Genomic DNA, 15,576 nt, shown 5'->3' with positions numbered 1-15,576 from the left:
ATCTCGTTTTCTGTACTGGGGGAAACCTACAGATCACCATACCTTTTTCTCTGGGAGGGTCGCAGCATCTGTGGGAGCTGTTTTTCAGTAGGAAAATAGCGAAAGAATACCTGTTGCGACTGGTAGGGCAGAAGGCAGGGAGGCCAACAGTAGGTGGCGCCACAACAATGAATGAAAGACAGAGCCAACTAGGTAATTCTAGTATTGTCCCCATCCTCTTCCTCCCTGCTGAGTTCTACAAGGGGCAAGATTGAGAATAAGGAGGAAGTTGAGAGGCAGGGCCACCCCCGTAGACAGGTAAGGAGGGGGCCAGGGGGCGGGGTTGGCTGAAGGCAGAGGTCAGTGGGGCAGTTGACCCTAATGGACCAGCTGCCACTGAGCTAAGCCAGCTGGGGATGGTGGTAATTGTATACCAACAGCATCTGGGGAGTAGAGATGGAGAATGTTTCAGTTTAGATTCAAAGGAGAACCTACTTAATTCACACTTTTTGGAACAGCATGCAAATGTGGGAAGCAGTTTTTTCTGTGTGGCTGTTCCCATATTGTGGATTTGCCTCCCAAGACAGGTCAGGCAGGATTTCTCTGTGTTAGCCTTCCACCAGCAGGATAAGACCTTAATGTCCAGACAGGATTTTGGAAACTCTGGAGCAGATGATGCTGATCACTGGGCTGCTGTCAGGGCAAATTGCATTTTACTTGCTGGGTCTAAATGTCTTCTGATGTATTGCAATTATTCTCTTAACTAGTTCGTTTTTATTACCTTGCATTTTATAATGTTGTTTTTAAATGTAAGCCGCCTTAAATCCCAGCTTGAGAGAAAGGCAGATTCTAAATACTATGCACATATGAGAGAGAATAAAATACAGAAGTGCATCATATCGAGGGAAGTTGTTTTGCAAGGAAAGTGTGTATATCAGGGGAAACTGCTTACAGATCTGTGTACGCTAGGATGAATTTGCATTGAAAGGCTGAGGAGTTTCCATGAGGACTTTAAGAGACACTTGGCAAACTGATGCAGAAATGTGGAGAATTTAAGACTGGAAAAGATGAAGAAAAGAGAGAAGGGGAAAGTGATGGATTTGCCCATCCCTAGATTTCGGACCCAAGGTAGAAGACAGCTCAGTCGCAACATAGCTCAGTTGGTAGAGCATAAGACTCTTAATCTCAGGGTTGTGGGTTTGAGCTCCATGTTGGGTGAAAGATTCCTTCATTGCAGGAGGTTGAACGAGATGACCCCGTGGACCCTTCCATCTCTACTATTCTATGATTTTAAATCAGTGTAACACAAAATGCTCTTGCAAGATCTGCACTCCTCATGCTTAGCAGAGTGGGACTGCTGCCCCATGCAAGCCTCAGCTCTCTTAGACCTCTCTCTCTCCCTCCACTCCAATGTTTTCCCCGCTATTCCTCCAACCAGGGGATGCTTTTCCTCCACAACAGCGTGATAAGCTACCATGGCAACCTGAAGTCCTCCAACTGCGTGGTGGACAGTCGCTTCGTGTTGAAGATCACAGACTACGGGCTGGAGAGCTTCCGTCAGGCGCCCGAGACGGACGATTCCCACGCGCTGTTTGCCAGTGAGGGATGCTGCTGGGAGGGGAGGGGAGGGGTCAGTTGGGGGGTTTCTGAAACCTTTTTTTTATTAACAAAATGTAGATACCACTTGATTGTAAGTGTGTGGGGTGGGGCTGGGAGGGGAGATCATAGCAGTTTTTAAGAAGGAAACATTATCAATGAAAAACAGGTATTTTAAAAGCACCTGAGAAAATTATCAAGCAATAGCCAAACAATTAACTTTTAAAATCATCAGTAAGCTAAGAAGAGATTAAAAATGCACATTGGCATTCTGCATGCCTGGATAGGCCGACCTTAACATTAAAATGATTTCAGACCCTCCAAGTCTCCCTATTTTCCAGGGACAGTCCCGGATTTACAGAAGCAGTCCCGGTTTCTGATTTGACCCTGGAATAATAATAATAATAATAATAATAATAATAATAATAATAATAATAATAATAATAATAATAATTTATTATTTGTACCCCGCCCATCTGGCTGGGTTTCCCCAGCCACTCTGGGCGGCTTCCAACAAAGATAAAAAACACACTAAAATGTCACATATTAAAAACTTCCCTGAATGTCCCACTTTTCCTTAGGATGTCCCTATTTTCATCAGACAAATGTTGGAGGGTATGGAGTTTTGTGACCCATGAGCCAAGGAGATAAGTAACTGTACAGCCTTTAGAAGACGTTTGAAAGCACCCCTGTATAGAGAAGTTTTTAAACGTTTTATCATGTTTTTATATACTGTATGTTGGAAGCTGCCCAGAGTGGCTGGGGCAACCCAGTCAGATGGGCGGGATATAAATAATAAAATTGTTTTGCTGTTGTTGTTGAATAGGAAGTCCCTATTTTCATCAGAGAAATGTTGGAGGGTGTGAGCTTTTAAGTAGGTACCAAAATCAATAATGTAAAGAAGGTCCCTGCATGAGGTCACTCGGCGAGGAGTTCCAAAGTGCAGGTGGCACCGCAGTAAAAGATGGATTTCTTACAAGTGTGTTGTCTGTAACAGATCCACATGGTTGAGTGGACACATATGGCGTAAGGTGATCCTGCAATTTGTATGCAGTGTTACTAGCTCCTTGGAAACTGGTGCATTAACGTTAGTGGGTCTGAGAAGGATTTAGCCCATAGCTTCTGATGCTTGCAAAGCAGTGTGACCCTTTGTAACTGTCCTGGCTCAAAGGCCTGTGGCCTTTGGCCTCCCCAGGCATACCCTGGGTCCCCTTCCAGGCCAAGATGATAGCAACTGACTCCCGCTCCCTTGCCCTGCTTGATTCTGCTTCTCCTCCCCCCCCTTTCCCCCCTAGAGAAACTCTGGACGGCCCCCGAACTCCTGCGCATGGAGTCGAACCCATTCCTGGGCACGCAGAAAGGCGACGTCTACAGCTTTGGGATCATCCTGCAGGAGATTGCCCTGCGGAACAGTGTCTTCTATGTGGAAGGCATGGATCTGAGCCCCAAAGGTAAGAAATTGGGTGAATGGAAAATGCCAATTTCTCCTCCAGGTCACTGCCAAGGTGCAGGAACCTCCAGATGTCGTTGGACTCCAATTCCCATCAGCCTTGCAAGCACGGCCAATGGGGCAACCTCTGGAGGGCTGCAGGTTCCCCACGCCTTTGACTTAGAGCTTTTGGGATCCAGCCACATTCCTCCACAGCTTCCCCTGCGCAACTGGTAAATAAGTTGTTTTACACACTTCCCCAACGTATTTACTTCATAAAATGTTGAGGGTTGTTTCTTTCAATCCAGCGATATATACATTATAAAGAAAGATGAAACAACAAAATCACCAGTAAGAAAAATTAGCCATAATTTGAGACTTTCAAGGGACATGGATGGCACTGTGGGTTAAACCACAGAGCCTAGGGCTTGCCGATCAGAAGGTCAGCGGTTCGAATCCCCGCGACGGGGTGAGCTCCCGTTGCTCGGTCCCTGCTCCTGCCAACCTAGCAGTTCAAAAGCACATCAAAGCGCAAGTAGATAGATAGGTACCGCTCCAGCAGGAAGGTAAACACCGTTTCCGTGCGCTGCTCTGGTTTGCCAGAAGCGGCTTAGTCATGCTGGCCACATGACCCAGAAGCTGTACGCCGGCTCCCTCGGCCAATAAAGTGAGATGAGTGCCACAACCCAGAGTCGTCCGCGACTGGACCTTATGGTCAGGGGTCCCTTTACCTAAGACTTTCAAAAGTAATAGTAGTAGTAATGAGTGCTTTTTTTCTTTAAAATGTTTAGGGGTACTCTCATTTTGACTCAAGAAAACCACCATTTTATAGTAGTTCAAATAAGTAAGGGAAAATAAGTACAGTAAATGGGCAAAAGTACAAAGATCCACAAAATGTTTAGGGGTATGCATACCCCTGCGTTCCCCCAGAAAAAAGCACTGGTAATAATACAGTGGCGCCCCGCAAGACGAATGCCTTGCAAGGCGGAAAACTCGCTAGACGAAAGAGTTTTCCGTTTTGGAGGTGCTTCGCAAAACGAATTTCCTATGGGCTTGCTTCGCAAGACGACAATGTCTTGCGAGTTCCTGCTGGTTTTTTTTCCTTCCCCCCCCTTCTTCTAAGCCGCTTATCAGCTGATCCGATCAGCAGATAAGCCGCTAAAAGCCGCTAAAAGCCACTAATAGCGCTAATAGCGCTAATCCTCTAATCCGTCAATGGGCTTGCTTCGCAAGACGAAAAAACCGCTAGATGAAGAGAATCACAGAACGGATTCTTTTCGTCTTGCGAGGCACCACTGTAATGATGATGATGGTGATGATGACAATTTGTACACTGCCCATCTGACTTGGTTGCCCCAGCCACCAGGGGTGTCTTCCAGCATATATAAAAACACAGTAAAACATTAAACCTTCAAATAAGAATACGTGAAAGCTTGCATTAATTTTCGGAACATCTGGGTAGGCTTGTCTAAACAAAAGCGTTTTCAGCAGGCACTGAAGAGTGCAGTGAAGGGAGCCTGTCTGGTATCAATAGGCAGGGAGTCCAGGTGCTGCCACATTAAAATGTCACCTTCTTACCCATGCGCATGTCCCCTCCCAGTAATTTCTTTTCGGTCCCCCTCTCCCCTGCCCGTGTGCCGTTTTCAGAAATTATCGAGCGAGTAAAGAGCAGCGAGCGCCCCCCCTTCCGCCCCTCGGTGAACTTGCCATCCAACCTCGAGGAGGTGGTATTACTGATGCAGCGGTGCTGGGCTGAAGACGCCCAGGAGCGCCCCGACTTCCACCACATCAAAGGCATGCTGCGGAAATTTGACAGGTACGCACCCTTACTGCATCCCGCAGCACAAGCACAACCTGACAGGCGGCCATCGTTCCCTGTTTTCACCCCAATGTGCACAGGCACCTTTTCAGAAAGGAGCCATGTGATGATTAAATTCATCATTCCACCCTGATGAAAGGCAGGAAGGCGCAGCCCAAAGGTCAGGGCATTTACCTGGAGATGTGAAGGAGGGGCTTATGGCAGGAGTATGCAGCATGCGGCCCCTGACCTGATCTCCTGCGGCCCTCAGCAATCTCTGAGAACAGTGAAGGGTTGTAGCTGATGCTAGTCCTACCCATTGAAATGAAGGCCCTTTAATTTCTGTGGGATTATTTTGAATGGAATTGGGTTAAACCACAGAGCCTAGGACTTGCCGATCAGAAGGTCGGCGGTTTGAATCCCCGTGATGGGGTGAGCTCCCGTTGCTCGGTCCCTGCTCCTGCCAACCTAGCAGTTTGAAAGCACGTCAAAGTGCAAGTAGATAAATAGGTACCGCTCCGGCGGGAAGGTTAACGGCGTTTCCGTGCACTGCTCTGGTTCGCCAGAAGCAGCTTAGTCATGCTGGCCACATGACCTGGAAGCTGTACGCCGGCTCCCTCAGCCAGTAAAGCGAGATGAGCCCCGCAACCCCAGAGTCAGCCACGACTGGACGTAATGGTCAGGGGTCCCTTTACCTTTACTACCCAAAATGTGCCCCTCCTCCTTCCAGCAAGGGCTGGGAACCTCTGTGGCCAAATGTGTCCTTCCAATTCTCTATAGCTCTCAGATCTGTCTGTAGGCCACACCCCCTCTCCCCAGACCACGCCTCCCAGCATCCCTGCTTTGCGCCCTCCCTGAGTGCTTCTGCTTAGCTGAAGGATGGAGAGAGGTTTGGGGATGTATCTGTGGAAACCTCTGTTTTCCCCGCTGACTGACCCATTGGTCAGAAAACTGGGAGCCAGGAGCTGGTTTGCTTCTTAGGGTGTAGGATCCCGGCTCCGCAAAAGACTAGAAACTTTGGTTTGTGTTTTCTTCTAAATGAAAGCTGAAAATGCAGAGAAGGGCCCCCCGGAATATCTTGGCAGAGGTGGCGGCGGCCTAGAATCTCGGTTGCTTTAATCTTTGACTGTCTGTGTGGCAGGCGCAACAGCTGCAACCTCTTGGATACGCTATTGTCACGCATGGAGCAGTACGCCAACAACCTGGAGGAGCTGGTGGAGGAGCGCACACAGGCCTACCTGGAGGAGAAGCGCAAGGCAGAGGCCCTGCTCTACCAGATTCTGCCCCAGTGAGTCTGCCCCACCCCATTCCTCTACCAGTATCTGTTAGCCATGCTCCTCCTGTGGAGCATCCATGTTCAGAAGTGGTATACACAAGGGCCCAGCCAATCAGCACTCTGCACAGCCTAGCTCCATTTCCTGACTGTCCTAAGGGCCCAGCCAATCAGCACTCTGTGCAGCCTAGCTGTTTCCTGCCTGCCCCAAGGGTGGCCAATCAGCACACTGTGCAGCCTGGCTCCGTTCTTTGCCTACCACAAGGGCCCAGCCAATCAGCGCTCTGCGTGGTCCAGCCAATCAGCACTCCACACAGCCCAGCAATTAAAAAAATGTTGTGGGAGCAGGTTTCCTTCATGACTGATAACAAAGGCCAGCAAAACAGTCCGGTCTGTGCCCTAAACAAAAATAACTCGTGTTCTGCACAGGTCCCTGCTCTGAGCCCAATCCTCAAAAGAAGTCCTGTATATGCGATAGCAGTGAGCCCCACTTCTCCAGCAGACCCGAAATGAATCAGGTCTGCCTTCACTCCTAATTGTGGTTCATCAACTGGTACGTGGAAATGCAGTGACGTGCGTTACTTTCCCTCTCATGCAGCTCAGTGGCGGAGCAGCTGAAACGCGGGGAGACGGTGCAAGCAGAGGCATTTGACAGCGTCACCATCTATTTCAGCGACATTGTGGGCTTCACTGCCCTGTCGGCAGAGAGCACCCCCATGCAGGTAAATGGGTTGGACCAAGGCAGTGGTTGCAGTTGCGGCGTCGAGGACAGGAGAAGGCGTTTCTAATAGGGACAACCGTTCTTTTCCAATCCTCATTTTTTCAATCTTCAGTTTTATTCTCCCCATTTCCACATCAATCTGCATTTTTTTTTACATATATATATTCAGAAGTGTGAGTGTGACTCTCAAAGGATGGCTGTATTTTGGTTTGTGTACTGTTTCAGAAAGTGGGAGTTAGGTAGGTTCACCTTGAAGTGTGAACTGAATTAAACTAATAATAATAATAATAATAATAATAATAATAATAATAATAATAATATTTTATTTATATCCCGCCCTCCCCAGCTGAAACCGGGCTCAGGGTGCCTAACAACATTAAATAATACAACATTCTAAAATTATTTCATTATAAAATTAATTCAAATCAAATTGATGGCAACCATTGGGGTAGAGTTCTGTGAAGATTGCCAAAGGAGGGAGTCAGGCTTTGCCCTGGCCAAAGGCTTGGTGGAACAGCTCTGTCTTGCAGGTCCTGCGGAAAGATGTCAGGTCCCCATCCTCGCAATACCTAGTTACTGGTATCCTATCAGGGACCCTGGGTATCAAACTCTGAAACTGTTAGGCTGAGCTATCTGGGATGGCCTGCTCATGGGCGTCTGTGCACAGAAGGGGATTGTGGGATGCAGTGTGGAGTGTCTGGACTTGGTAGGCGAGGGGTGGGAAACCAGAGGTCTGGGGGTGGCATTTGCCCTTGGCCTAATTTCATGTGGGTGGAGGCAGCATGCAGGGTGGGGGCAGTGGGAACAGGGTGGGGTGAGAAACAGATTCATCAGTCCACTGGGTGAGGAGACAGGGAGGGAAGAGGGATGGCAGAAAAGAGGGAATGAGATGGGGAGAGAGAAGAGCATGGCAGTTTGAGATGGGGGGTACCTTATGCTGGATGTGGCACTGAAACCTTTTGGGGGGGAGTTCCCCATCCCTCAGCTAGGCCTTGTATAAATACTAGGAGCCTGGTCTCCTGCCCTCGCTTGATCAACACAGCAGGATCTCCTGCCTTTCTGCACTTTTTGGCCCCAGCCTCATCCCTCGGTTGGCAGAGAGGGAATCAATTAGGTAATCAACGGCTACCGAGCCTTGCCCTCACAGGTGCTGCGGCAACTCAGGTAACCAGGACAACGGCGGTTAGCTCACGGAGGTAACAAGGGGAAGGACGGTGAGTGACCAAAACAGCGAAGCACTGGGAGGCACCAATCACCAGGGAGACAAGCGTGTCACGGAGGTGACTGGGTTGAGCAGGAGGGGAACAAATGTTCAGGTAATCTGGGGTGACTGAAAATTTCAGAAACGGAGAGGAACCGAAACGGACAGTTGCCTATCCCTATTGTACACAGATTCAATCACTAAAGGTAAAGGTACCCCTGACCATTAGGTCCAGTCGTGGCCGACTCTGGGGTTGCGGCGCTCATCTCGCTTTATTGGCCGAGGGAGCCGGCGTACAGCTTCCGGGTCATGTGGCCAGCATGACTAAGCCGCTTCTGGTGAACCAGAGCAGCACACGGAAATGCTGTTTACCTTCCCGCCGGAGTGGTACCTATTTATTTACTTGCACTTTGACGTGCTTTTGAACTGCTAGGTTGGCAGGAGCAGGGACCAAGCAACGGGGGCTCACCCCGTCGTGGGGATTCGAACCACCAACCTTCTGATTGGCAAGTCCTAGGCTCTGTGGTTTAACCCACAGCGCCACCCATGTCCCTTGATTCAATCACTAGCATCCCTCAAAAAGAATCCTGGGAACTGTTTGTTAAGAGGCCTTGGAATTATAGCTCTTTGAGGCGTGAACTACAGTTCCCAGGATTCTTAGAGGGAAGCCACATCCTTTAAAGATATGGTGTGTCCATAGCCACAGTGCCCAACCAGACTCCTGTGGGAAGGCCCCAAGCAGGGCATGTAAAATCATACTTCATTTGAAGCTGCAGAATCGAGAATCTTTTATCCCACCCCCCTCCGCCCTTAGCACAACGCAGACCCAACCCTGTCATTAAGATCAATCCCCTTTTACTTCTCATTCACAGGTTGTCGCTTTGCTCAACGACTTGTACACCTGCTTTGATGCCATCATTGATAACTTTGATGTCTACAAGGTGAGAGGTTCTTGACCTGGCCAACTTGAGGTTGCGGGGCAGCAGTGGCGTGCAGTGAAATTTTTCATAGGGGAATGGCTAGGGCTAGAGGCATCAGCATGTGAGGGAGATTGCGGAGTGGGGACGGACGTCGTGATGTCACTCATGTGAGCATCATGCCTCCCTAAACCAGGCAGAAGCTTCCTGGGCCTTGGTAAGGAGGTGTTAGGCTTTTATACTGTAATACTCTAATTTACTGGGAACATCTAGGGGACTAGTCCATATGCCACTGCGGGGCAGGGAGAGTGATAGGCAGGGAGGGGATAAGCAAATGGCCATAAAGTCAATGGATCAGGTGACTGACCTACAGGAGGGGGTATTTGATCTGTGTTGAGTGCACAGAAATGCTTCTCCCTTCCATGAATCCCTCTCCCTGCCACGTCTGCCCAGGTGGAGACCATCGGCGATGCGTACATGGTTGTGTCGGGCCTCCCGGTGCGCAACGGACGGCTGCATGCCCGTGAGATTTCCCGCATGTCGCTGGCGCTTCTTGAGACCGTCCGCAACTTCAAGATCCGCCATCGGCCGGAGCAGCAGCTCAAACTGAGAATCGGGATCCACAGCGGTGAGAAATGAGTGGGAGCGTGAGAAGAGGGACCCCTTTAAGACCCCTTGGTCACGGGCAGGACAGCCATGCTTGCTTCAACGCTGAGATGGCTTAGGCAAAGCAAACAAACCATGGTTTGTTGTGACGTCTGATGTGGTGCTGTGATTTGATAAACCATGGTTTTGAGAGCAGCCGCCCCAAAAAAGGGGGGGTCTGAAGCTGGTTTGCAAACCATGGTTTAGGCAGTGTTTGGCTTTACATTCACACTTGGAGGTGTTGCTTCACCCTGAGAGGCTGATCTTGGGACTGAGTTCCTGGGATTCTTTGGGAAGAGAGAAACAGGAATTGCAATGGAATACTTCCTTTTGCGTTTGTAACAAAAATGTTATACAGTCGTACCTTGGTTGTCAAACGCCTTGGTACTTGTACATTTTGGCTCCCAAATACCGCAAACCCAAAAGTGGGAGTGTTCTGGTTTGCAAATGTTTTTTGGAACCCAAACGTACGACGCTGCTTTTGCGGCTTCCGATCGAGTGCAGGAAGCTCCTGCAGCCAATCGGAATCGCTGCCTTGGTTTTCGAACGTTTTCGGAAGTCGAACGGACTTCCAGAACGGATTCCGTTTGAAAACCAAGGTACGACTGTATAAGTGAATCAAAGGCTGGCTCAGTTTTCAGTGGACTGGTTAGGATGTAGCCCGGTTTGATGAACCCTGGTTTGCGCAATCTACAGCTCAGATTTGCCTTCCAGGTATACAGTCCGAAGCATGGTTCACATGGTTTTATCTTTAGGTCTGCCCAAACTGATTTCCAGGGTGGAGAGGGCATGATCCTAGCTATTCAGGGGAAAGTGGTGGGAGCAGCCAAGGCTGACCCATTCGGGTGAGGGGACAGTGCCCCACCAAACTCAGCCTGTCTCCATCTGCCTGCCTTTCTGCCTAACAGCCAGTCCAGGGGGGTGGTGTGGCCCTGATTGGCAGCTTCGTCTTCCTCAGTCTCAGTGTAGAACTCAGCAGGGAAGAAGATGCCAGCCATTGGCTCTGGTTCCGTCTGTTATTGGTCTCTTCTGCCCCACCAGTCTTAATGGGCACCAGCCATCACTGGATGGGAGCTGAAAAGCTCCACACTCACGTGTCTTCATCCACTCCATCCCCCATGACCGCTGTGTTTTGCTCCCCAAGGCCCTGTCTGTGCCGGAGTTGTGGGTCTGAAGATGCCTCGCTACTGCCTCTTTGGGGACACAGTCAACACAGCCTCCCGCATGGAGTCCAACGGGGAAGGTGAGCTGCTATTTTGGGTGGGGTGGGCAGGGGCAGGCGAACTTTGATGGCTTCATGGGCCAGATCCTTTTCACGATCTAGCCCCAGCCCCGCCACACAACGGAGTGTTCTGAATTTGGATTTTGAGATGTTGCGCGCAGCTTCCCACATCACCTTATTTTCCTCGCCGATACGCAGTCACAGTTCTAAACCCCACCTCACGTGTATGCAAAGGTTTGGCTGAAACAGTGAGGAGCCACCGCTGTGCAAACCTGCTAATTTCTGTCTGCACCTTCCAGCTCTGAAGATCCACTTGTCAGGAACCACCAAGTCCATCCTGGAGGAGTTTGGGTGCTTTGATCTGGAGCTCCGTGGGGATGTGGAGATGAAGGTGAGGAACTTGGCAAAGTTCTTCTGTTAACCTTTGCCTTTTCGTCTTTAAAGCTTGAGACAGTTCAGGTACCCCAATATAGCCTAAATGGGCACCAGCCGCAACTGAGTGCATCTATGCGCCAGATTTCTGTTCTTTTCCCTGGGGGCGGTAGGTGGGGACATTGTGGTGGGTTTGGTGGTGCTGTGTCTGATGTCTGAACAGCCCTCCTGTCTCCTCTCTCCAGGGGAAGGGCAAACTCCGGACCTACTGGCTGTTGGGGGAGCGTGTGAGCAGTACACGGGGCTGAAGAGTTGCGGCCTTCCTCCGGGATTCCCAGGAGATCTCCTAACCCTCCTGCTTTCCCGAAGGCGGGCACGTCCGTCGTCTCCGCCCTGCCACCAAAGACCCTCTGTTTTCAGGGCACCCTCCGGGGGTCAGGGGGATCCCGGACTGAGCCCCCAGGACCCTACTCCCTTGGAGTTCTCCCACCCTTCTCCACCTCGGGCCTTTTGAGCATGTCAGCTGCTCTGACCCAGCTCTGAGCCCCCAAAGACTGGACAGTGCACCCGTGGCCTGGAGCAGCCATCACTACGAATGTGTGCCCCCTGTCTCCTTTCCCCCCGTTTCACATCAGCTCCCTGTTGAACCATGTCAACCAGACATAGTTGGGGTCCTTCACGATGCCTGGTAGACTCAACAAACTGCACCAGGCCCTCCCTCCGTGTAAGCTGGTTGGGCATCTGTCACTCTCTTGTGAATTTGGCATCTGGAGCGAGGACGTCTGAGCATCTCACAAGACCTCGTGCCTGTATATGACCCGCTGCTGATTTCACACCCCACCCCCTGAAAAAAAGCTCTAGCTTTATAATAAAATGAATGTATGCGTCACTCTCTGCCTTCCCTGAATAGCAAGATGCGATCTGTAGAACCGTATTGAAAGTCCTTCCTCTGATGTTGATCTCTCCGCCTCCCGCACCCCAGGATACATATAATCTGGTTGTGATGTCGCGGAGGGGGAATGGCGCTCTGCACATGCTCAGAGGCACTTGTTATTGCTACCTCGCATATCGCTGGGAGTGAAAATAGACTATATTGTTAAAACGGGGTGTTTGCGTGCATGTGTTGAGAGAGAGGGAGGGAGGGATGGTTTCTGGAGCAAGTTATGCTAAACAAGTTATGAAAAGCAGAGGTGGGGAGAGAAATGAGGGGAGGGTTGTTTTGTTTTTTGGCTTAACCCTTTCTGCACGCACATTATGGCAAAAAAAAAAAAAACAAAACACCTTCCAGATGCCCTTTGTGTTGGAGGAAAAGCTGTTGTTGACACAAATACCCGCTTCCTTCCCCAGCAATGACCATTTAGAAAGAGAGAGAGAGAGAGAGAGATTCATCAGGGCTATGGTGCTTTGCGGATGCTACTTCCACCCCACTCCTCGCCACACCCGCCATTTTACAAAACCAATGTTGCAGCCGCCTATGATTGTGATAACAGATTCAACCTATTGTGTAGTTCGGCCCTTTATGAACTAAGTGCCGGAGCTGGCCAGCATGAAATCCATCCTCTCCACTGGTCATGTGCAAACAGGGGACCGCGGGGGGGGGGGGGATTGTGAGTCTGCCACAGTGAATAACGTAAATAAAGGCCCTTTCGGTGAGGCAACCTGTTTGGTCTCTTTGTGAGTTTCTCTGGCTGCACCTCCTTCTGGAAGGAACCGCAGGAGCTGGACCCCGGGGAAGGCAGTCTGGTCTTACTACAGTGGTGCCTCGGGTTACATACGCTTCAGGTTACATACGCTTCTGGTTACAGTCTCCGCTAACCCAGAAATACTACCTTGGGTTAAGAACTTTGCTTCAGGATGAGAACAGAAATCGTGCTCTGGCAGCGCGGCAGCAGCGGGAGGCCCCATTAGCTAAAGTGGTGCTTCAGGTTAAGAACGGTTTCAGGACCTCCGGAACGAATTAAGTACTTAACCCGAGGTACCACTGTACTTAACAACACTCTGAAAAAGCAGGCGTTTGTGGGAATATGACCGAAGTCTCCCAAATTTCACACGGAAAGGATGCACCCTCTCCACTCCTGGGCACTGCCAAGGCATGAACTGGAAACCAGAACTCGTGTTGGCCCCAGGCATCTTGGGATAACTGTCAGGGCTCAGCCCTGACTGGCCGGGGGGTACTCTCTTTTTCTTTTTCTTTCTTTTAACAATCAGTTCAGTACTCTGAGCAACACTGGGAAGCTGGGACTGCCTGGCGTTTCAAGTTCCTACAATGCCTCCAAAGACATCGGGAGCATCGGAGGGAATTGAAACTGCAGCCGCACACGTACAATAGCAAAATAAATAATTGTAGGGAAAGGTGGTTTGGCTTGGCCTTCCTGTACTCCTGATTTCCAAGTCCCTTGGTGCTGCTTTAGAAGCACAACAACAAAATTAAAAAATGTCAGGAGATCCAATCTCAAGATTCCCGCATCACCCGTGCCAGATCTATACGTACAAAGCGTTTCATCACTCGAGACCCTAACATATTTTGCGTCAGTCATCCCATCGTACGGTGTGCATGGCAGGGAACTACGTTTTTTTATTTTATTTAAAAAATTCTTTTAATCTCCTGCCTGTTGCCTCCAGGAGAAAAAAAGCCGGATGTGGCTACGAGAAAAGGGTAATTAACAGATCGGCCTCTCATTTCCTCTGGGCTGCTCATAATCTTACGACTTAGTGTCTTGCATCAAATTTATTTCCCCTTCGTACGCGGAAAGAACGGCTGATACCTTAGAACCATGAGTCACGACCGAGGAGCGTGAAAACGACACAGGCGGCTTGGAAAGGAAAAGACCGATATTTTATTTTGATGGAGCTCCTGCTTCAGTTTTCCTGTGTAAACAACCAAGAGTCTTACAGCACTTTATAAAAACCAGCATGTGAATTATATGGTGCATAATATTGCTTAAGCGCAATTGAACACAAGTAGACATGCATGAGATTGCATTATTAGATTTTATTTTTTTAAATTGCTCGGAAGGAACTGTTGTGGAGTTTCCGTGTAAATGTGTGTGTGTGTGTGTGTGTGTGTGTTGTGCAAACGAAACTGAATCATTGAGATCAGATAAAGGGCTTCTTCACGCAGTGCATAAACTATGGAACTCTCTTCCACAGGAGGCTGCGATGGGCGCCAGGTTGGATGGTTTTATTTTATTTTAATTCTTTTTTATTTTCATCTTCCCATCCCATCTTCTGCGATATTTTTCTCCTTTCATATCATAATCGTAACTCAGTAATCTCCCATTCTTTCTGTTGCTCATAGTTCAAACCCTGCTCGAGAATTCACCATATCATAGCATTTCTTTAAATAGTCCCAAAAAGGCTTCCATTCTTCAATGAAACAATCCTCGTTACGTTCTCTTATTTTAGCAGTTAACTTTGCTGATTCAACACAGTCCATCACTATTCTTCTTTGGTGGGAGCTTCTTCACCTTTCCATTTCTGAACGTAAAGAATCCTAGCTGCTGTAGTTACATACATAAACAAAAACCATCTTTTCTTTGGAACTTCTGTCCCTATAATCCCTAGCAGAAAAGCTTCAGGGTTGTTTTGCTTTTTGTCTTTTGTATAGCCACATCAAACATCTTTTTTTTTATCTCATCATATATCATTTCCCAAAATACCCTCACTTTCTTACAAGTCCACCAACGTGTGGGGAACAAGAGCCACCTGTTTGTTTGCACTTCCAGTAGTTATTAGGAACCTTCTTATACATTCTAGATAATTTATCAGGGGTTAAATAACGTCTAAGCATCATTTTCACAGAGTTCTCTTTTAAAGCACAGTGAGCAGTCCAGTATACCTGAAGGAGCATCTCCACCCCCATCGTTCTGCCCAGACACTGAGGTCCAGCTCCGAGGGCCTTCTGGCTGTTCCCTCACTGCGAGAAGCCAAGTTACAGGGAACCAGGCACAGGGCCTTCTCGGTAGTGGCACCTGCCCTGTGGAATGGCCTCCCACCAGATGTCAAAGAGAAAAACAACTACAGTGGTACCTCAGGTTACATACGCTTCAGGGTTCCAGACTCCACTAACCCAGAAATATTACCTTGGGTTAAGAACTTTGCTTCAGGATGAGAACAGAAATTGTGCTCCGGCGGCGCAGCGGCAGCAGGAGGCCCCGTTAGCTAAAGTGGTGCTTCAGGCTAAGAACAGTTTCAGGTTAAGAACAAACTTCCAGAACGAATTAAGTTCTTAACCCGAGGTAGCACTGTACCACACTTTTAGAAGACATCTGAAGGCAGCCCTGTTTAGGGAAGCTTTTAATGTTTGATTCATTACTGTATTTTAATATTTTGTTGGAAGCCGCCCAGAGTGGCTGAGAGGCCCGGCCAGATGGGGAGGGTATAAATAAATTATTATTATTATTATTATTATTATTATTATTAT

At 49.0% G+C, this 15,576-nt stretch overlaps 1 protein-coding gene across 1 annotated transcript in view; it reads left to right on the top strand.

The window, feature by feature from the left end:
* NPR1 (natriuretic peptide receptor 1) overlaps positions 1–12,042 on the top strand; it is a 65,708-nt gene extending 53,666 nt beyond the window's left edge. Inside the window, exons 13-22 of the mRNA XM_082202091.1 lie at positions 1,418–1,577; positions 2,871–3,026; positions 4,652–4,820; positions 5,944–6,090; positions 6,674–6,797; positions 8,870–8,938; positions 9,368–9,542; positions 10,704–10,802; positions 11,081–11,172; positions 11,399–12,042. Of these exons, the coding sequence (XP_082058217.1) occupies positions 1,418–1,577; positions 2,871–3,026; positions 4,652–4,820; positions 5,944–6,090; positions 6,674–6,797; positions 8,870–8,938; positions 9,368–9,542; positions 10,704–10,802; positions 11,081–11,172; positions 11,399–11,461 (1,254 nt within the window). The 3' untranslated portion in view covers positions 11,462–12,042. The remainder of the gene's footprint in view (positions 1–1,417; positions 1,578–2,870; positions 3,027–4,651; positions 4,821–5,943; positions 6,091–6,673; positions 6,798–8,869; positions 8,939–9,367; positions 9,543–10,703; positions 10,803–11,080; positions 11,173–11,398) is intronic.
* Positions 12,043–15,576: the final 3,534 nt, after the last annotated feature.

This window comes from Podarcis vaucheri, assembly GCF_965113315.1.
Source record: "Podarcis vaucheri genome assembly, chromosome: 16".
In the NCBI taxonomy this organism is placed as follows: Eukaryota; Metazoa; Chordata; class Lepidosauria; order Squamata; family Lacertidae; genus Podarcis; species Podarcis vaucheri.
The sequence above is the reverse complement of the archived record's forward strand: the minus strand, read 5'-3'. Positions and strand labels throughout refer to the sequence as shown.